Raw genomic sequence first — 23,465 nt, 5'->3', positions numbered from 1 at the left:
TTTGCTTGCCAAATAATTGACTTAAAACGAGCTTTTGGAATTGCTACTTGACTACTACAGTGCATTTGGATCATTTTCCAACACAAATTTCCTTTCTTCCTTCTCTGCCTCCATTGGGGGAATGTTTGTTCTATTAAAGTTGGCCTCGGCCACGTAATTTTCATCGGCCAATGGAACATGGACAGAAAAAGCAAGGTACCTTTGCCAAGCCTACCTAGGCCGTTAGGGGCATCGTATGTTTTTGCTTGCCCCTCTGGGAGGACCTACCTTCCTTCTATGATGAGAAAAACACGCCCCAGGGAGCCAAAATCCCTTTGGCCTGGGTCCCAGAATGCGACACATGGGGAAGACCAGTACTTGACCCACTGGCTGAAGAAGAGTTGTTTTAGATGACTCACAAAGCTGTCTCTGGCAACGTGCAGACCCATGAGCAGGAGACAAAGGTTTACTGCTGAATGCTAGTGAGATATTTATTTTGGTTGTTTGTTATGCAGCAGAAGCAGACGAATACAAGTATCCAAAAAAAAAAAAAAAAAAAAGTACGACCTCAGGCTCTGAAAGCAGTTAGATAGCAAGAACTCCAAAACTTCTTTTCTACAAGAGCATCATGTCTGGAGGACGTACCCAGCCTCCAAAGTTAATCACGATGAACGGGGCAAAAATATGTAAGTTTGGGTTGCTGAAAATAATTCTTCTCCTGAACCGTCTTGTTACTTCACGCTACTTTCCTTATAGATGTACATAAGAGTGTTTATAAATGTTGATGTATATATCCATACACGTATGACTGAAGCATCGTATAAAGTCGACTTTTTTTCAGATAGAAATGAAGGATTACTCTTAAAGCGTTAAACTTTAAAATGTTAATTGTCAACACTTTTCCTTTCCCTTGACCTCCTCCGTAAAACATTTTCAACAGAGGAACAGTACTTTGAGGGTCGCAGGGGCCTCTCTTGTACTGAATGGCCTGCTTTCTCAGCTTTACAGTTCTAGCTCGTGTCCCTCTAAGATGAAACGGTGAGAGCTTTTAGATAGTTCTGAGGTTTAAGGTCTTGGACTGTCCTTTCCCTGAATGTCTGTGCATATTATGCTTCACGCTTAACCCTTAGCTGGTCATGATGTTACTGGCTCTGCTTTGTAAATTTTTTAAAAATTGACTGTGGGCTGTGCTGGGTCTTTGCCGCCGTGTGCGCGCTTTCTCCAGCTGTAGTGCACAGGCTTCTCATTGCGGTGGCCTCTCCCATTGTGGAGCATGGGCCCTAGGGCATGCAGGCTTTAATAGTTGCGGCACATGGGCTTAGTTGCTCTGTGGCTTGAGGGATCTTCCCAGACTAGGGATCGAACCTGTGTCCCCATAAATTGATGGCTGGATTCTTCACCACTGGACCAGCAGGGGAGTCCGAGCTCTGCTTTTTATTCCTCTCCTCTGCTCTTCTAATCTCTGCTGCCACTCCTTATCTCCCGACTTCCTTCTCTCTTTGGTAGGTTTCTTTGCTCCTTTTTCGTCTCCTGCTACTTCTTCAGATTAGCACCTGTAGTCTGACTTTGAAAGCCACCACCGCTATCAGGGGACCTTGAGTGAACACATGGGATTGTCTGTTATCTTTAAATTTTAAGTTCTTCTCGGTCATTCCTACTGATGTTGGGGCCAGGAAATCTTTGGGGCTGTCTTTGGATGTTCCAGTAGCTGAAACAGCGGGTTACTTTACTTAAAGTTGTTTATCATTGTGACTCTCTACCTAGAACCCTCTACTAAGAGAAACATTTCATTCAAAGTTCCTGCTGAAAAGGAAAGCCTATGGTGGCTATATTTGATATCAGGTAGTCCTCACCCCCTCCTAGCATAGCTGATTGGGCCAGGAGTGCAGCTTGGCCTTAGGTACCAACCCATACCATGGTTTGGCAGCAAAAGGGTGAGGTGTGCCAGCCAGATTCCTCTCTGTAAGAATCAGATGAAGGAAACAGAGGCAGGGAAAATGCTAGCAGAGGGACTGCAGTGGGAAGGATCCGTGAATTAGTGAGTTCTGATAGGCAAGGGACCAGCTGATGTTAAGGGGAACAGACAGCAGGACCGAGAAGAAGCAACGAGGTGGAGTGAAGGGCAGGAAAAGCAGAATTGGTAAGAGAAGGCGATGCGCAGAACAGTGACGTACTCTGGACGGCGCTCCATCTGCAGGCCACCAGAAGCGACCCATCAAATCTCCCTTTCTTAAGGTAATGCAAATACATGCTTGGTTGCATTCTGGGTTAAAGAACGATTCCCCAAACAATAATTACATGAGATTAGAATCAGACCCTCCCCACCCCCAAATGAGCTGTGAAATGTAAGAGAAATCAAGGAAGAAATTTCCTCGATAGCAGGTAAACCATTGGGTATGTATGCAGTATACAGTGAGCCTTTGTCTAGGTGAATGTTCTCCTTTCTAATTACTCTATCTCAAAGGATGCGGGCCAAGGTCCTTAGTGAGTGTCTTACAAAGAAACAGCAGGGAGGGAATAGGGCTGTCCTCATCTGTAATTTGGCAGTGGAGGGAACTTTTGCCTAACCATCAGGAAATGAGCTGCCATCAGGTGGAGATGGAGTTAGGGCTTTCACTGGGAAAAATCCATGGCTCTTCAAACAGGCCAATCAATTGGCCAATCAAAGGCCAATACAGAGCTGAAGCATAACATTTCTCCTCGGACTTATAGACTCTTAGGTCTGTACCTAAAATTTGTAATACACTGACAGAATGGGAGCCCTGGCTCCTCTGAGTCTAGGAGCACGTTCTTGGCTAGATATCAAAGGTTGCTCATTTGGCTGGTAAAGAATACACTCATTACTACTCACTGGGTTCCAGACACCAGGAGTAGTCCAAGAGGTACATTTGTCCACTCTGCCCTGGTCTCCAAGTACAGGGAATTATGTACAAAGCCAAGTATATGAGTTTGAGTCTCAAACAGGGCATAGACCTTTGTTTTTGGTGAGGTATTTTATATGTCAGGGCACGTTCAATACTTCTTAAATAAATCAGTAACTGGAAGGAGTCTTGCTATTTGGTTCCTTTGGAAAAACATCTTCCTAAAGATGTGCCTGTTAAAGAAAAGACACATTTAAAATGCCAAACAAGCTGCTTAAAGTAGCAGGAAAGTGTAAACAAGGAAACATAATATTTACTTCTACCGAAGCATATGTTTAGATGAATCCAGAGGATTCTAAGGCTGCATTCAAAAGAACATTAAAAAATGGCAGAATGAAAGGGTGTGAATCAGACTCTTTCCCTTTCTATAGGACCTGAAGACAATGCAGAATCACAAGTCACTAGCTGCCACAGGGGTAAAAATGAAAGCTGCAGAGATTTTGGCTCTGTCCTGTGAGGCTGTGGCATGTGAGGCTGAACTGATGCTGTGCCCAGCGCCCAGGGTGGACGTAGGACTTCTCAAGAGCAGTAACAGTTCATTGCATATCAATGCAAGATCAATGCGTATCAATATCAATGCATTACCCATTATCATCCTAAGAGGAAAGTGACGTCATTAATCTAAAACGTGTAGGCAATGCATCACCAGCACACTAAAAATATTAGCTGATGAGTTCTATTCATGAGCGCAGAGAAGACCAACCCTGCATCGGGTGAACTTACCAGAAGTAGGTCTTTGCCTTGCTCATCAATGTCTGTTACAAACTTCTCAATTGGTTGAGGAGATTTTGAGTGAAAAGCCTGCCTGGGTAGGGCAACATCTCTAGGCCAGTCCTCTTCTCCCGGGAGTCCAATCACGCTACAAAAGAACCACAGGTGAACGTGAGCATGAGCTATTGTGCTGAAGCGATTTTTCTAGCAGTTCCAGAAGAAGGTGAAGTCTAAGGGAGAGGCCTGGGGGAACTCAGAGCCCCAGGAGCCCACCACTTGTCTGGCAGGACTCTTCTCTGTGCTACTGCAATACGGTGATCCTGGGGCGGAGGGCAATCTCACAGGAGAATTATAAAAGCCGCTGCGAAGAGACAAACGCGATCACGCCGGCAGCAGCTGTGAAATGTAAGAGATCATGCAGAAACGGAGACTATTACCAAGAAGCCCCGAAACACTGTCAGACCAGGATCTAAATACTCAAAGGGGACCCGCATGGGCACATCATGTTTTCCTTCATGCCCCAGACAGCTTTTTGTGTCCTGATCAAACACTCCTGTATTGACACACTTTTAGGATGCTCATCTAACATGATTTGTTGACACATAAACTTGGTTGCATTTTTGGGTTGAAGAATGAGTCCCCAGACAGAAATTACATAGATTAGAGTCAGACCCCCCAAATGAGGCTAAAAGGTATGTTAGTTCTGTGTAACACAAACACTATTTTATCATTTAATATCAAATTTAACTTCTTTATTACATATTACAAATTTAACTTATTTACATATTTTGTACAATTATTTTTTTGTTATTGCAAAGTGAGCAAACAATTCATTAAAAAACCTGTTATCTTCTGTTTCCTCTGAGACTCATCCTAGGATCAGAAATGCAGAGAAAGAACTGATATAAAAGCGGCACAAGCTTTGGAAACAGGCAGAACTGGGTTCAAATCCTGAACTTGCCTTATTGGTAGGTAAGAACAAATTATGTAACTTCTGTGTCTCAGTGAGTCTTTATTTATATGACAAGGATAATAACTTGTGGTGTTAAGGATCAGCAATGATTTCTATAAAATGCACAGCACAATGCCTGGCACACAGGATCTGTCAATATCAGTATCAATGTACTGCGTATCAATGCATATCAATATCAATGCATTACCCATTAGTATCATAAGAGGGAAATAACGTTATTAATCTAAAATGTGCAGGCAATGTGTCGCAACACACTGAAAATATCAACTGATGAGTTCTATGGGTGTGTGACTTAAGGTTCTTCAGAACTATTAGTAGGTCTGTGGCCTTATACATTATGTAGATGTTTCTTATAACTTATATACAGGTAGTAAGTAGGGTGGAACAAGGAAATTCGGGGGGAGCAAGAGCTTATATCTCATATAGACTCTGATTAATTCTGAACCCTGGTTGGTGCAGTGGTAAAGAATCTGCCTGCCAATGGCAGGAGATTTAAGAGATGCAGCTCAATCCCTGCGTCAGGAGGATCCTCTGGAGAAAGAACTGGCAACCCGCTCCAGTATTCTTCCCTGGGAAATCTCATGGACAGAGGAGCCTGGTGGGCTATAGTCCATGGGGTTGCAAAGAGTCGGATACAACTTAGCAACTAAACCACAACCGCAAGAAAAATTAGATTTTAGTGGACAGAATATATGGCTATTCAAATACTGAGCAAACTCTTCGACTACAGTTAGAAATGGTGCTGCCCGGCATTATGGTCTTCTTGGCCAGTGCTTACTGGGCCTGAGAGGCCTGGGTGGTGGTGTGGTTGGGGTGTTCTTCTGAATGGGTCTCCAGGGTGTAGGAACAGGTAGTGGTAAATTCCACAAGATTTCTGCAGGACTTTGTTTCCCTTCTCTTACCTCGACAGAGCCCAGGTCACAGGTCTCTCACCTGGGAAGAGCAGACGCCTGCCACAGGGTGTCTGGTGAAAGTCACTGTTACCCCACCCGTGTCAGACATGCAGGGAGAACCAGGTTACGGAGGCAGATAGAGAGACTCACAGACACAATTACTGAAACAGATGAAGGGAAACGACAACTTGAGCAACAAACAAATTCAATAGCAAGATCTAGAATACGAATAAAAAGAAGACAGCGAGAATGTTACCATTAATTATTAAAAAAAAAATGTGTGTGTGTTTGGATAGAATGGGACAGGCAGAGGAAGAACAGAAGAATGTTTATTAAATAACTTTAAAACTTTGTTCTTTCTTTCATTTTTGGCTTTTTGGCCATTTTTATATCAATATTTTTGTGTACTGTTACCAGTTACCTAGAAATCAATTATAACAACTCTTAGTACAAATTGAAAATCTTTTTTTATTTGCAGTTTTGAATATATTTATGTTGAGTTAAATCTGGCAATCTTGGCAGCTGAATGCCAAAAGTTCTCAGAAAAACAGTGTCCCAAAATGTATATAAATAACTTTTAAAAGTGTTTTAAAATCTACCACCTCCTGAGACATATAGCTTAGATATTATTATTTTCATTATACAGGTGGGGAAACTTAAGATGAGGAATAAAATGAACAGTTAAAGCCACACAGAGAGAATTCAGCCCAGAGGCTGGAGAGAGCTTACTCCAAATCCAGTATTTTATTTCCATTTTACTGTGACTCTGCTCTTAAAAATGCTCTAAAATGGCACGGATTAAAAGCACTCAGTTTCACTTTCAAAGTACTTGCTGTCCTTTGAAAGTATAAATCTTCCTAAACACAGAAAGTCTTTTCCCCTTAAGAGAATGTGAATATGGCTTCCCCTTAAAATATATTCAGTTTAATATCTATTATGGACTTTTATGGTCCATACATGAGTGTTGTGAAATTCTAATAGGTCCATTCAAAAGGGCTTGCATCGAATTTCAGTATTTGGATCAAGCTGAATATAAGCCTTAAAAGTTGACATTTGTATTGGAAAGACTGATAGCACAAAACCTATAAAAGTGAAAGTCGCTCAGTTGTGTCCCAACTCTTTGCGACCCCATGGACTATACAGTCCATGGAATTCTCCAGGCCAGAATACTGGAGTGGGTAGCCTTTCCCTGCTCCAGGGGATCTTTCCAACCCAGGGATCAAACCCAGGTCTCCTGCATTGCAGGTGGATTCTTTACCAGCTGAGCCACAAGGGAAGCCCACAAAACCTATAAATGGCATGAATGGCTGGGATAGAAATTATTTTTCAAGTACTTCAAAGGGACACTAGGGTGCAGCATTGTCCCTTTTCTCTATGCCAAAGTAACGAAAGCCTTCGGAGGAAACTGAACAGAATTACAGTGACGCAAGGCCAGAAATCAAGAAGTAAAATCTAAAGGCACAAAACGTATTGAGCGTCACGGCTTCTTTTCTATGGGCAACCGAGATCTCAGGCCTTTGCCAGAAGTGGAACTGGCTTCAGTCAAATGTGTTTGTCAGAGGTTCCTTCTGGTCCATCTCATGGGCTTCACGTACTTGGGGCACCAGCAGTGTTAAGAAGGGCGTTGGAGGCAGACAGAACACCCAAACGGGGTCAGCTAGAAAAAGCACGTGAAGGACTTTGGGGTCTGACAAGCTGGCTTCAGTCAAGAGTGTTCTTACTTTTAACAAGAGGGTCACGGGTAGGCCTGACTCTCACGGTTTCCTCTTCACGATCACATGCACGCAAAACATACTCAACAGGGATAGGCAAGAACAGATGGGAGTTCATCCCTGAATGACCAGAGAACCGGACATCCAGAAGCAGAGTCTCGTGCAGGTTTGGTCCTGAGTTGGTCCATCCTACAGAGTGGACAGTAGCAGCGGCAGGGGCAGTCGCTGTGGTACCTGTCCTAGACCTGGGAAGCCCCCAGACAGTGAAAGGAGCACATGTACTTTTCAGGCCTGAAAGCCACTGGGTCTGACACTCAGCAGTGAGGCTGGCACTCGCAGAAGCCTGCTGCAGCTGCTTCTAGTCACCAAAAGAGCAAACTCAGGTTCCCGTTTTATCCCAAGTGTCTTCAGCAGCTATGCACGAGACGACAGTGTTAAAATATAATGCTTTTTCATCAGTTTTGCAGCCTGAATATCATAATAACCATGGGGATTCCTATCAAATGGTACAGACCAATGACTGGAGCTATTTTTGGTTCTAGAACTCCCATTTCTTTTCTTGTCACTCCAATCCTGATGGAGCTCGGCAAAGGATGCCCTATTGCATGCTCTGGGAGAAGAAAAGCCTCTTCTTCACATTCTAGACACACAGAAGCATCCACAGCCTCACATGCACAAACACGCAAACACTTATTGCCACTCTGAAAATCATCAAGAAGCTACGTCACAGACAACTGGAACCAAAGAATTCGAGCACAAGGAAGGACCTCTCAGTGTCACTTCTCAGGTGAAGAAGAACAAAAAGATGAAACAATTAATGAATTTCAGCAAGAGCAAGCATTCTTACAAGCATTTTTTATGTAACACCAGGCACCAGGTAAGTCCTCTACCCAGTGTTCGAAGTGACCTTCTCAAGACTGCGTCACTCTTTAGCCACAGACAGAGGAATGGAACCTAGGATTCTCATTTCCTTTTTCAGTGTTTCAAAGAAAAATCAATTGAGTAGCAGACCATCCTTTGCCCAGGAAGACAAAACCAAACAATGCAAAGCCAACCTGGCTGATTACAGGATGTTCAATGGGGACACGAAGCCCAGTGAATAAGGATGGGTTACCAGGCTGAGAGCCCCACCCTCTGATGGTGGAAGCATCTGAAAAGACCCCAAGCAGACAACACAACAGAACTAAAGAACGGGAGCTCAGCCAAGCAAAGGGGAGCTGCCAAAAGAGCCACACGAGCAACACACAAGCTTCCAGGGCAGAGCAGTCAGGCCACACGTCATGACGGGCTCTGCACGAAACGGCACGTCTACCACATCCCCACTCACCACACAAATAGTAACAGTGTCTGCAGCAGCAGCTTGGGGAAGGAGAGACAAGAGATAAACGTATTATATGAACGTCAGAGGAAGGTCACCGTAAATGTTCTAATGCTACAGACACGGATGTAAAATTAATTACAGGTACTACTTACTCCAAGATTTTTCCTAGCTGGTCGACATCTGAACTTCCACGAAAAAGAGGCCTGAAAGAAAGACAAATGTTAAACAAGGAATTTTCTCCGGTTACATTTCAGTCCTGTTTGTCCTGATGATTATTTAACAGAAACCAAAATATTCTTTGGGTGGGGAATAAGTAACCTTTCGTAAATGAAGGATTTTTTTGCATTCTCCTTGCGGTAAGGATTGATCGTGAGTATCTGGTGGTGCCTCACTCCCATGCTGGGTATCCTTTTTTTTTTTTTAACTTGTTTAATTTTAGTTTTGGTTGTGCTGGGGCTTTGTTAATGCGTGCGGGCTTCCTCTGTTGTGGAGCACGGGCTCTAGGGTGAAAGGGCTTCAGCACTTGCAGCACGTGGGCTCAGCAGTTGCACTGCACAGGCTTAGCTGCTCTGCGGCATGTGGGAGCTTCCCGGACCAGGGATTGAACCCCTGGCCTGGCAGGTGCATTCTTAACCACTGGGCCACCAGGGAACCCCCTCCTGAGTATCCTAGTCTTAGTCACTGTAACAACACTGCCACCATCGTATACAGGCCCTGGCTTCAAAGTTCTGTTTAACTTTGGGATCGGATGGAACCCATCACTATCTTAGTCTCAAACCAGAGGTATATGGAATTCTCTGAAATTACTCTTGGTCAGATCCTTCTCAGAGAACCCTTCCTTTTTCTGTAACTGAAGTACAGTTGATTTATAATATTAGTTTCAAGCGTACAGCAAAGTTTTCCAACTCTCTCTCTCTCTTTCTCTCTCTCTCTATATATATGTATGAACGTATGTATGCGTGCATGCTCAGTTGCTTCAGTCATGCCTGACCTTCTGTGACCCCAAGGACTGTAGCTCTCCAGGCTCCTCTGTTCATAGGATTCTCCAGGTAAAAATACTGGAGTGGGTTGCCATTTCCTTCTCCAGGGGATCTTCCCAACCCAGGGATCGAACCCGGGTCTCCTACATTGTAGGCGGATTCTTTTTTAAAAATTTCATCTATTTATTTTAATTGGAGGATAATTTCTTGACAATATTGTGGTGGTTTTTGCCATACACCGACATGAATCACACATGGGTGCACATGTGTCCCCCCAACCTGAACCCCTCTCCCACCTCCCTCCACACCCCATCCCTCTGGATTGTCCCAGAGCACCGGCTTTGAGTGCCCTGCTTCACGCATCGGACTTGCACTGGCCATCTATTTCATATATGGTAATACACATGTCTCAATGCTATTCTCTCAAATCATCCCACCCTTGCCTTCTCCACATAGTCCAAAAGTCTGTTCTTTACATCTGTGTCTCTTCTGCTGTCTTGCCTATAGGATCGATGTCACTGTCTTCCTAAATTCCATATATATGCGTTAATATACTGTATCGGTGTTTCTTCTTCTGACTTACTTCACTCAGTATTATAGGCTCCAGTTTCATCCACCTCATTAGAACTGACTCAAACATGTTCTTTTTTACAGCTGAGTGATGGTCCATTGTGTATATGCCCCACCACATCCTTATCCATCTGTCTGCCGATGGACACCTAGGTTGCTTCCGTGTCCTGGCTATTGTAAACAGTGTGCAGGTGGATTCTTTCTCGCTGAGCAACTGGGGAAGCCCAGCATGTATATAAACATATATTTAAATTATTTTCCATTATACCCCACTCCAGTACTCTTGCCTGGAAAATCCCATGGATGGAGGAGCCTGGTGGGCTGCAGTCCATGGGGTCGCGAAGAGTCGGACATGACTGAGCGACTTCACTTTGATTTTTCACTTTCATGCATTGGAGAAGGAAATGGCAACCCACTCCAGTATCCTTGCCTGGAGAATCCCAGGGATGGGGGAGCCTGGTGGGCTGCCGTCTATGGGGTCGCACAGAGTCGGACACGACTGAAGTGGCTTAGCAGCAGCATAGGTTATTACAAGATACTGAATATAGTTTCCTGTGGTATACAGTAGGTCCACATCTATTTTATGTACAGTAGTTTGCATCTGTTAACCTCATACTCCTGATTTATCCCTTCCTCCTAACTTTTCCCCTTTGGTAACTAAAAGTTTGTTTTCTGGTGGAGTGCCTTTCTTTAATATCGCTCTGCCATCCCAGTACTTCCTCATGGTCTCTCTCCTTCCACTTGTCTGGAACGCTGCAGTGAGCTACCTATGGGGCTGTTTTTTCTGATTATACCACATCCCTTTCTCCCAGTTTTATGACAGCTAACTATCACAAGTTCAAAATCCTAACTCTGGGCTTCAGAGGCAATCGTGAACACGCAAGCCTCATTATCTCATTACCGAGCATTTAACTGACAACTCACCTGGGGACAAGTGAACTCACTTGGGGACATTTCTGGCACTTTCTTAAGCAGAGAGCAAGGAGTTTTCTCAGTGTGTCCCCTAACCTTTAACCCTGAACCGGCGTCCAGTTAATACATATTTTATTTTACATATCCTATGGTACACACAGAAAAGTTCCCTAACTCCTGGTTCAATGAATGACACCAAAAGGTATTTTTCAACAGCCATGTGTTTTTAAAAATACGTGCTGCCTATTATCAGAGATATTTAAAAAATATTACATATCAATTATAAGGCCTTAAGCTGGACCTCTTAAATATTTTTACACACAATACATTAACTTGCTATATAAGCTGCAAAGTCACTGCAGTTTAGTGGCTAGAAGACACCTTAAAATTCCTCAACCATACTTTCCATTCAGGCCATTGTTCTTGAAAATCATTCTTTTCATTTTTAGCCACGCCACAGCTTGCGGGATCTTAGTTCCCAGACCAGGGATCAAACTGGTGGCCCCTTCTGTGGACATGTGGAGCCCTAACCACAGGCACTAGGGAATTCTCAACAATGGTTATTTTCCAATGCAGTGGAAGATAATTTATTTGTGGCGTCACAAGTTAGATAGTGTTTGCTTCCCCCCGACCCCCAATTCATGGTGAAACCCAACCCCAGTGCCCAGAATGAGACTGTATTTAGATATAGCCTTTAAAATGTCACTCAGTTGTGTCTGACTCTTTGTGACCCCATGGACAGTAGCCCGCCAGGCTCCTCTGTCCATGGAGTTTTCCAGGTAAGAACACTGCAGTGGGTTGCCATTCCTTCTTCAGGGGATCTTCCTAACCCAGGGATTGAATCCGGGTCTCCTGCATTGCAGGCGGATTCTTCACTATTTGAGCCACCAGGGAAGTCTAATTTAAAGTGATGCTGCTACTGCTGCTAAGTCGCTTCAGTCGTGTCCGACTCTTTGCGACCCCAAAGACAGCAGCCCACCAGGCTCCCCAGTCCCTGGGATTCTCCAGGTAAGAACACTGGAGTGGGTTGCCATTTCCTTCTCCAATGCATGAAAGTGAAAAGTGAAAGTGACAAATGAGGTCACAAGGATGGGCTCCAATCTGGCCTGAGTGGAGTCCTTCTGAGATGAGGAATCCAGAGGCACGTGTGCCCACAGAGAAATGATAACATGAGCACACAGCAGACGGTGAGCCAAGGAGAGCACTCGCAGAGAAACCCAACCATCTGACACCTTGATCCTGGGCTTTCAGCCTCCAGAACTGTCAGAAAACAGACTTCTCTCATTGAAGCCACTCAAGTCTCCTGTATTTTGTTGCAGCAACCCTAGCAAACTAACACAGACATCACTCATGCAGCCAAATTAGTGAAGAATTTTGGTGACTGAGACGTCGTGCTCCCAGGGCAGTGGGCTTGGGCTCGATCCCTAGTCAGGGAATTAGATCCCCCCACATGCTGCAACAAAGACTTTGCTTCCCGCCACTAAAGATCCCACATACTGCAACTAAGACCTGGCACTGCCAAATAAATAAACATTAAAGAAGTTATGGGGTTGGGTTCTAAAAGACATCCAGAGAGGTCTTAAAAGATAGCAAGGTGAGAAGCAAAAGTTTCTGAAAAGCTCAATAATGGGCTCTTAACAGCTATGATTCATACAGCACTGGTGTTGTACCTGCCACACTGCCATGGGCTGCCCTAACATCATCTCCTTCAATTCTCACAAAAACATCAGGAGCAAGACAGTATTACTATCATCCCTATTTTCTGATGAGGAAACTGAGGACTGGAGAAGTTTCATGACTTCTAAGCACTCAGAGGAAATTGCAGACTTAAAATTTAAACCAGGTCTGCTCTGCCCCAAAGCCTGGATGCTTCATTACTATGCTGTAATACTTTGATTTTGGTTACTAATGTTCTCTGCAATCACAGACAGCCACTTTAGCTGAGCCTCTGGGGTGACGCAGCACAGGGGCCCTTGACGAGCACTTTGTAGAGAACCTGATGTCTTGTAAGTGGGTGTCTATGGGTTTTTATAAAGAATTGTTTGTTTGTTAATGGCCGTGCTGGGTCTTCGTTGCGGCACACTGGCTTTCTCTACTTGCAGTGTGAGGGCTTCTGACTGTGCGGGCTTCTCTTGTTGCGGAGCTCAGACTCTAGGGCACGCGGACTCACGCTGTACTTGTGGCACGCGGGTTTAGCTGCCCCTTGGCATGTGGAATCTTCCTGAACCAGGGATCAAACCCATGTCCTCTGCACTGGCAGGTGGATTCTTAACCACCAGACTACCAGGGAAGTCTGTCTATGGGATTCTTACATTGCTTTGCAAGCGTCCAACTATCTTTAAATTCTTGCTCTACCTGAACAAGGAACAAAGCAATTCACCAGATCAAGGCTTTCTATCCTCTTCATAAAAACTTACTGACTGATGGCCCTTCTAGATCTTTAAATTCTTCCTACAGCCCAATCCTTTATAGCTGTTCAGCTCACACATCTTAGTGGATACATCACCTTTTAACCCTTTGGGATGCACAGAACTCAAGTTGCACAGAATCAACAGTTCTCTTTCTTTTCACACTCACCTATTTCCTTAAGATTTAAAGTATAAATATATAAAGCTAAGTATAGCCGGCATTAGGTTTGGGAACAGGAACAAAAGTCCCCTCCTTGTTAAGCAAGTATCTGAGATGGCTGGAGAGGTGAGGGTGCCAGGCCAGCAAGCACAGAGGCTCCGGGAGCATCAGTCTAATCTGCTGAGCTGGTTAAGTTGCTATGTCAACATGCCGAGCCCCTCACCCTTCATGAGAACAACTGGTATACACAAGCATGAGTGAAATGACTTGTGAGGATTATGGAGCAGTTTAAAATAAGTATGTTGGCATAGCTATTGGGAAACAAACAAAGCAGATTAACTTGAATGGATGTTTTCCAGGCAAAGGCGTAAGAACGTCTCTTTCTTAGGGGTGGGTTCCGAGACCTCAGCCTGAAGCTCGGCTGTAACGGTAGTGGCTCTTGTCCTTACTGTTTTGGTTTTCAGCTCTCCTCTTGTGTTTGTCCCTTGGCAATATTCTAACTTTTTTTTTTTTTTTGCTGCTTCCACTATGTATTTGAGCTTACTCTATCTTATCTTACATTTGCTACGTGTTTTAACAGAGGACTTTCAAGTCAGGTCATCTACCATACTGTAAGAACTTGCAGTCTTATCTCTATTGGTTGGACTTGGCCCATGAAGTGAAAAGTGCCCTGCATTCTCGCGTTAGGACTGCCTCATCACTTTGGCTTCCTTTAATGAGGGCAGCAAGCAGGAGGGCTGGATCATAACCAATCATCCGTGAGTATTCAGCAAAACATGCCAGGGCATACTAGAAACTCAGGGGCTACAAAATGGCATAGAACTCAAATTGCCTTTGCCACCTTAGGAAGTCTTGGTGTGCGATTCTGAGGTCTATTAATTTGTCTTTGCAGCAGATGTGGGTTGGCTTGAGTTATATGGAGCGACTGACCCTGACTGCTGGCAATTTAGCTTCTATAAATTGGATCTCTGGATCTTTAGATGCAAAGAAATAGTCAAAAGACAAGAGAAGGGGCATTAGGCCTAACTGGAACTGGTACTCTCAGCTGACCAAGAGGGTGGTCATGTGATCAAATTCTTAAGATCACCTATTCGGTTTTTGGCTGAAAATTTGGAATAGTCTGTATGATCTGGTTTTATGATAAACGATGCTATGTACATCAGGATTATGGAGAAGGACAGTGGGTTTAGAGGAGAGATGAAACTTTTCATCATGATGAACTCCTGGCTGTGCTATGGTGGCATATGGAGATGTGAGAAGATCTCCCTAAGGACTTTCCCTGGAGGCTCAGATGGTAAAGAATCCGCCTGCAATGCAGGAGACCCAGGTTCAATCCCTGGGTCGAGAAGATCCACTGGAGAAGGGAATGGCAACCCACTCATGTATTCCTGCTTGGATAAGCCCATGGACAGAGAAGCCTGGTGGGCTTCAGTCCATGGGTTCTCAAGGAGTCAGACGTGACTGAGCGACTAACAAGGACCTTATTCTATCTTTAAATAAGGCTCTTTGGTAAGAGGTCTCAGCTGCATCCGGTATGCACGCACCACGAACTGAAGAAACATACGGGACTGATATTTTCATCGAGATTATTTTGAATATTTCTTCCTGCTTCAGATTAGCTGAGATAAATAGGCTTCAATTCATATAATTTATGGAATATTTTAGGTGGACAAATATGAACATAATCTTTGATCACAATCTTTGGTTTAGTGATCACTGCCTTGAACAACTGCTAACACACACACATGTATGAGTCTGACTTGGTTGGTTCTTTATTACCATAAACTAGAGTTAAGCGGGAAGGAAGTAAAGGGTTGAAGGAGCAAGACAGGGGAGAATAAAAGACACAGAAAGACCGGAAGACTGAGACCAAGATAGAGGTGGGCAGATAGAGACAATCTGAGGAGGGCCACAGGAATTTTAAACGCTGTTTCCTCCCACTGCCTAAGAATCTACCTCTCCTGGAAATCCTAGGGGGCACTTATGGAGGCTCCCCTTGAAGAATGAAAATGGAAAAGTAATGCTCTCTTATATTCATGAGACAGAGCCTCATCAAAGATAAAATCATACAGCGACTTCCCTGGTGGTCCAGTGGCTAAGACTCTACTCTCCCAATCAGGGGACTGGGTTTGATCCCTACTTAGGGAACTAGATCCCACATGCCACAACTAAGAGTTCAACTGTTACAACTTAAGACCCCAGCACAGCTAAATAAATAAATTAGACAAATAGTTTTTTTAAAAGATAGTCATACATCAAAAAAAAAAAAAATCATTGTGGGAGCGGGGAGAGACCCACAAAGTGATCCTATTTTGTCTGGTTTTGGACATAAGACTCCCAGGTGACATATGAATTCGTTTGGACTAATTACTTAAAAACATAGTTATCAACAGAGACATTCTGTTGAAGGTAGGAAATCTGAAGCCTGTCTTTATATTTTTAAAAAGAATGCCTATATACATATTTTGGAGTGGGAGATTAAATAATGAAATAGAAAGATTACTATTACCAAAAACGTCCAAAAATAAAGAGTGCAATTGCTTTACTGGATTAACGTGTTAAAAAATCCTTTTATTATACAGAGCATTATGTAAGGTAATTTTTATGCTTTTTACTATATAAAACCCTACAGTTCCTTTTAATGGCTGAGTAATGTTCCACTGTATATATGCACCACGTCTTCTTTATCCATTTCTATGCTGATGGACATTTAGGCTGCTTCTGTGTCCTGGCTAATGTAAAGAGTGCTCCTGTGAACACTGGGGTACATGTATGTTTTTGAATTAGGGTTTGCTCTGGGTATCTGACAAGTAGTGGGATTGCTAGTCATAATGCTTTTCAGGAGTTTAACCAAGTGGTTGGGGAGCAGTGCACAAATGTTATTTAAGGACCTTTGTTCAATCTAAGTCGCGTGAATCCATTTCCAATTTTATGCCTACATCCCTTTTCTCTTCCTCTCATTTACGAGCCTCCTTTTTCTCCAAAAGATTTTCTCCACAGTCTCTGGAACTTCCACGGTCTATTGCATAAACTCTCCTTCTGTTTCTCATGCCCCTGAGCCTCCTTCTATTTTGAATTCCCAGATAAACTTCCAGTAGGACTTTGCCCATGCTACCCTTTGAAGCCAACTTATTTGACAAGATACGTAATATCTGGAGGAAAACATCTGAAACGGAACATGGCTATGTTTTTATATAAGAGGATTTTACATGATTTCCGAGTATTCGAATATCTTTCTTCATCATTATACTTGATAATAGTTGATGCTGGTAAAATAAATTCTATGAAAGGCATACATTTTTATTTATACATATAAACTTTTTTCTCTTTTTCCTAACCAAAGGGAGATTTCTACAAAATACACTGGCAAACGGCATTCATTTCAAACCATAGCAAAGTCATTTTCCCTTTCATATCACTGTTGTGCCAAAATAAATGTAGACCTTGGGTTTTTTTTAAAAACCAAGGATTTCTCTAAGGCTTTCTTAAATTCGTGAGAGGTTAAGCCTTAACATGGGCTTCCAAGTGGTGCTAGTGGTAAAGAACCCGCCTGCCAGCGCAGGAGACCTAAGAGATGAGAGTTTGATCCCTGAGTCAGGAAGAGCCCCTTGAGGAGGGCATGGTAATCCACTCCAGGTTCTTGCCTGGAGAATCCCCATGGACAGAGGAACCTGGTCGGCTATAGCCCATGGGGTCACAAAGCTGGCCACGACTGAGCGACTCAGCACGCACATATGCAAGCCTTAATACTCCCCCCAACCCCATACCATGTTGGTTTCTCAGGATATATGCTGACTGGGGAAAGGGCATAGACTTTGTGATAGACTGTTTTGGGTGTGAACCCCTACTCAGCCACTTCTCCCTGTAAGACCTTAGGAAAGTCATTGAGCCTCTTTAAACCTCGATTGCTTCATCTGTAAAAACGTCCAGCTTATAGCAGACCCATAATAAGGAGCGGCTAAACACCGAGGCTTTCTCACACTTACATGTGGTAGCTGTTCCTTGTTCTGGCCACTATTACTCACAGATGATAAGGTAAAATATTCAGCATGATGTGTAAGAAAGGAAGAGGACGTCTGTCAGTGTGGTGGTTGCCCAGCCAAACCTAACAGTCGTTCCTCCGGAGTCACTATATATTCTCTACATCTGTAATGGGGCTTCCTGGCACCAGAACCTGCCTCCCAGTGCAGGAGACGCAAGAGACACAGGCTGGATCTCTGGGTTGGGAAGGTCCCCTGCAGAAGGAAATGGCAACCCACCCCAGTATTCTTGCCTGGAGAATCCCATGGACAGAGGAGCCTGGCAGGCTACAGTCCCTGGGGTCGCAAAGAGTCGGACATGACTGAAGCGACTTAGCAGGCCCATCTGTTATAACGCTGAACACTCTTATCATCAAGAAAACAAAAAGTGAATGTCAAATTTTCCTAGTGAAGATTAACTCATTTTGAATTGGCAACATCCTTTCCTCTTCTGAATGTAAGTTTAGCAAAAAACTTGCTCACCATTATCAGTGAAGTGAATTTTCTTGGGTCAAATTACAAAAGGGGACCAAGTTTCAGACTACATGCCTTTTCAAACAAACAACTAAAAGAACATATTAATATTATTCATAATCTCAATGGATGGTACAAAATAATGTTTAGAAGTAGGATATGTTTTCTAGCAGACAAGACATATATGGTGATATGTCTGTTATAGGAAGGAAATGATTCATGCATAATGGAAGATCAAAGATTTCATTTAGTTACAATATTTTCATTGTACTAAAAAGACAAGAGTGTCATGGATCACCCTGTACACCCTATAGAACACCTCTGTAACCTGCATTTGACCGCAGTTATGCTTTAACTGCTTTCCTTGACTCGTAGAGGAATTTTCCATGTTCATAAAATGACCTTTCGGAAAATATTACCCAGAAGAATGTCTGCTCTTTTATACTTGTAACTCATGTTCAGTTCGAAAGCTGTTATCAGTGAAGTTAAAAATGACACCTAGACATATACCCAAGGAGTACTGAAATGTCCTTACAAAAAACTCTAAGGACAGATGTCCTTACAAAAAACAGTACATGAATGTACAAAGCATATTCATATTCATAATAACCCAAAGGAAGAAAGTACTCAGATGCCCATCAACTGAGAAAGGGCTAAACAGAATGTGATACTGTCATACACTGGAGTATCATTCAGTCATAAAAAGGAATGAAATGGTGCTATAATGTGGCTGACCCGTGAAAACATCATGCCGAATAAACGAAGTGAGTTACAAAATACGACGTGTTGTATGATTCCATTTATATAGGAGAGACTCATCTAGAGAGTCAGAAAGTAGATCAGTGGTTGCCTAGGACAGGGCCTTGTGGGGAAATGAGAAGTGACTGCTAATGAGTATGGGGTTTCTTTTTAGAGTGATGCAGATACTCCTAACACTCACTGCGGTGACCGTTGCACGGCTCTCTGGATACACTACACTGAAAACCACTGAGCTATAAAATTGTTACTGGTGAATTGCATGGTATGTGAGTTATAGGTCAATAAAGCTGTTTTTAAAAAGTAGTTAAATCATATTTCCAAGCAAACATTACAGATGCAGGACAGAAAAAGAAAAACTGCTAAGAAAACTGCTTTAGGGTTAAATATATGGAAAGTACATGGTATTAAAGTACAGTGATAGACATTTCTTCTCCCATATATTCAATCACGTACTCATTTGGGGAGAAGTGCTTTGGAAGTTCTGAATAATCTACTAGTATCTGAATCTCCCCAAATACCTGATTTATCAGATTAGGGTTATATAATAAACCCCCCAAATGTCTATGGATTAAAAAAGACACTCAGAAACCTATCTAGCTTTTTTGGATCCGCCATCTGCGGTGGAACCGCCGCCAAGATGGAGATTTTCGTGAAGACCCTGATGGGGAAGACCATCACTCTTGAGGTCGAGCCCTCGGATACAACAGAAAATGTAAAGGTCAAGAGTCTTCTCCAACACCACAGTTCAAAAGCATCAATTCTTTGGCACTCAGCCTTCTTCACAGTCCAACTCTCACATCCATACATGACCACTGGAAAAACCATAGCCTTGACCAGACGGACCTTAGTCAGCAAAGTAACGTCTCTGCTTTTGAATATGCTATAAGAAAACTATCTAATGCTTTCCTGTGGATGGTGATATTACAGGTGGTTCCCCCCCTGCATTTGTCTATTATTTTGTACTAAGCATTTATGAGCAGTCCACCAGGCTCCTTTGTCCATGGGATTTTTCAGGCAAGAGTACTGGAGTGGGCTGCCATTTCCTTCTTCAGGGGATCTTCCCGAACCAGGGATTGTACCCATGTCTCCTGCTTGGTAGGTGGATTCTTTACCTCTGAGCCATGTGGTAAGCCTTATTTCATGAGCATCAGCTACTTAAACATTTTTTACATTTATTTTTATTTGTCTGTGCTGGGTCTTATTTTGGCCTGTGGGAGTTAGTCCTCTGACCAGATATTGAACCTGCTGCTGCTGCTAAGTCGCTTCAGTCGTGTCCGACTCTGTGCGACCCCATAGATGGCAGCCCACGAGGCTCCCCCGTCCCTGGGGTTCTCCAGGTAAGAACACTGGAGTGGGTTGCCATTTCCTTCTCCAATGCATGAAAGTGAAAAGTGAAAGTTAAGTCCCTCAGTTGTGTCCAAGTCTTAGTGACCCCATGGACTGCAGCCTACCAGGCTCCTCCATCCATGGGATTTTCCAGGCAAGAGTACTGGAGTGGGGTGCCATCGCCTTCTCTGCATCGAACCTGAGGCACCCTATATTGGAATGTTGAGTCTTAGCCACTGGACCACCAGTTAAGTCCTGAGCATCAGTTATTTTTCAAAATCCAAAGGAAAAGTCCCCAGCATGGCTCGCCATATACTTGCCGTATATTGCACGTACTTGATCTGTTCATCTCACTTCTTCACTCCCCACTCCTGGGCTAACCACTTCTACCTCGTTTACTTGTTGATCTCTACAGCCAAACCAGAAGCTCTCCGAGGACAGGATCAACCTCTACTTGCTTCTATATCTAGGGCGCATAACTTTCTGTCCATAGTTGGCACTCATTGCATACAGGAGATCCAGCCAGTCCATTCTGAAGGTCAGCCCTGGGATTTCTTTGGAGGGAATGATGTGTTAGTTGCTCAGTCGTGTCTGACTCTTTGCGATCCCACAGATTATAGCCTGCCAGGCTTCTCTGCCCATGGAATTCTCCAGGCAAGAATACTGGAGTGGGTTGCCATTCCCTTTTTCAGAGGAACTTCCCAATCCAGGGATCGAACCCTGGTCTCCTGCATTGCAGGCAGATTCTTTACCATTTGAGCTACAGTACTTTGGCCACCTCATGCAAAGAGGTGACTCATTGGAAAAGACTCTGATGCTGGGAGGGATTGGGGGCAGGAGGAGAAGGGGACGACCGAGGATGAGATGGCTGGATGGCATCACTGACTCGATGGACATGAGTCTGAGTGAACTCCGGGAGTTGGTGACGGACAGGGAGGCCTGGCATGCTGCAATTCATGGGGTTGCAGAGTTAGACACGACTGAGCGACTGAACTGAACTGAACATAACATACAGAATGGTTACTGTTCCTTCTATCAAGAAGGCTTTCCTCTCTAGTCTTTCCATAAGGCTCAGTCTCGCACGTCTCCAAATTTACTTCCTTGGTTCACCTCTGGGTAACTCATGTGTGAGCATGTGTGTTTGCACAGATACGTATGTGTGAATAGATGTATACACAGTCAGAGCTGAAACCGGATTTGATTTCTACCGCTGTATCCATTTATGCTTTACCTGCTCTATGGTGCTAGGCAATGCCTGCAAACAGTGGGTACTTAAAAACCACGCGGCCTGCCAAAACCAGCAGAGAAGCGGCAAGAGGCGTGTGGGGGTAGAACTTTTGCCCCAGCGGGCTTACTTCATCAAGGCATGCAGGACAGGGATGGGCTCCTTGGAAGACAAAGAAAGAGGAAAGTGCAGAAAGGGAAGCAAAGGCGAAACAGAGTGAGGGATTAAGGAGGGTGTGGAGGGGGAAGAGGAGCTTGAAGAAAGCCAGCCCAGAGAGGAAGAAGGGCTGGAGGAAAAAAAAATATGAAAAGTCCAAGCAATAAAAAAGGAAGGACTGGGGGCAAAAAGAACCTGAGATGAAGCTGTGTCGGTAAGGGAGGTGCCCCTGAGAGCAAAAACCAGATGAACACGAGTTACAGGGTGCTGCCATTTCTGTGCACAGCAGGGGACACTCAGTCTGGTCATTTCCTTAAAAGTAAATAGCTGAATTCATTTTCACTAGTTACCAGCTGTGAATAATTTATTTCTCCACAGAGGGCTCACATTTAGTGGACTGTGAGTAACTTCCTTGAGAGAAAAAGAGAGGGGGCAGGAAAACTCCAGTGGTTTTCGATTCAAAAAGGCCAATTAAACTAGAGCTCACCCAAACACTTGAGATTTCTGAAACATTACAAAACTTACGAATTAATATTTTTACTGACTTAGTCAATTTTATACATGACTAAGAAAGCCTAAGCAGTCATTAAGATTAAAAAAAGTCACTTCTAACCATCTGAACAAATGTTGAGTATCTACCATTTGCCAGAAACTATTATTTCTCGTATACACTTATTGAAAGAATTGCCTTTCTCGTCTCCTAGTCTTAAGGTACTTGGGCTGACATAACAAAATTGTAGGCTGGGTGGCTTGAATGACTGAAGTTGATAACCTGCAGCTCTGGAGACTGAGAAGGCCTAGAAGAAAGTGCCAACATGATTGATTTCTGATGAGGACCCTCTTCCTGGTTTGCAGACCACTTTCTCACTGCATTACTCATATGATGGAGAGAGACAGCAAGTTCTCTGGTGTCTCTATTTAGAAGGGCACTAATCTCACGGGTGCTTCACCCTCATGACCTCATCTAACTCTAATTTCTTAAAGGCCCCATCTCCAAATTACATCAAAAAAGGGGTTGGAGCTTCAACATCTGAATTTTGAAAGGGATACAAACATTCAGTCCATAAGACTTCCTTCCTCAAGTTATTAAATACAATACCTCTCCTACCTTTAAAATTAGAAGGCTGGGTTGGCACATTTTGGTCCAATAGGAACAACAAACAAAATCTGTCTCATTCTGTGTCTGGGATTCAAGTATTTACTTCATGTAATTTCCAAGAATTTTTCTTGCCAAATAACATGTTTGTTACTCTCCCAGTGCCTCCCTTATCTCTTGCTGTCTAATCACTCTGCTCATCAGGGGAGGTTTTTTTTTTGTTTTTTTTTTTTTTTTTGTTTTTTTTTTTAAAGCAACACTAATTTATTACTTATTTAGTTTTGGTGGCACTGGGTCTTTGATGCTGCACACGGGCTTTCTCTAGTTGCGGAGAGCAGGTGCTACTCTGAGTTGCGGTGCATGGGTTTCTCATTGTGGTGGCCTCTCTTGTTACAGAGCATGGGCTCTAAGGCGTGTGGGCTTCAGTAGTGGCAGTACATGAGCTTAGTTGCCTTGTGGCATGTGCACTTCCCAGACCAGGGATTGAACCCAAGTCTCCTGCATTGGCAGGTGGATTCTTAACCACTGGACCACCAGAGAAGTCCATCAGGGGAGTTCTTAAGGCAGGAAAGAAATGATCAGGTAACTGAGCATTTCTAAAGGCTAGGTGACTCCCTGCTAAGTCACTTCAGTGGTGTCCAACCCTGTGTGACCCCATAGACGGCAGCCCACCAGGCTCCCCCGTCCCTGGGATTCTCCAGGCAAGAACACCGGAGTGGGTTGCCATTTCCTTCTCCAATGCAGGAAAGTGAAAAGTGAGAGGGAAGTCGCTGAGTCGTGTCCGACCCTCAGCGACCCCATGGACTGCAGCCTTCCAGGCTACTCCGTCCATGAGATTTTCCAGGCAAGAGTACTGGAGTGGGTTGCCAT

The 23,465-nt window shown here is 43.8% G+C and overlaps 1 protein-coding gene across 3 annotated transcripts in view; it reads right to left on the bottom strand.

Annotated features, from left to right (window-relative positions):
* Positions 1-23,465, bottom strand: part of CDK6 (cyclin dependent kinase 6) — a 265,385-nt gene that overhangs the window by 12,649 nt on the left and 229,271 nt on the right. For all 3 annotated transcript variants that reach the window (XM_018047425.1, XM_018047424.1, XM_018047426.1), the window contains exons 6-7: positions 8,663-8,713; positions 3,624-3,759 (exon numbers count right to left, since the gene is read on the bottom strand). In XM_018047425.1, the coding sequence (XP_017902914.1) occupies positions 3,624-3,759; positions 8,663-8,713 (187 nt within the window). The remainder of the gene's footprint in view (positions 1-3,623; positions 3,760-8,662; positions 8,714-23,465) is intronic.

The sequence above is a fragment of the Capra hircus genome, chromosome 4 (genome assembly GCF_001704415.2).
Source record: "Capra hircus breed San Clemente chromosome 4, ASM170441v1, whole genome shotgun sequence".
In the NCBI taxonomy this organism is placed as follows: Eukaryota; Metazoa; Chordata; class Mammalia; order Artiodactyla; family Bovidae; genus Capra; species Capra hircus.
Note: the sequence above shows the minus strand (reverse complement) of the source record. Positions and strands in the feature narration are given on the sequence as shown.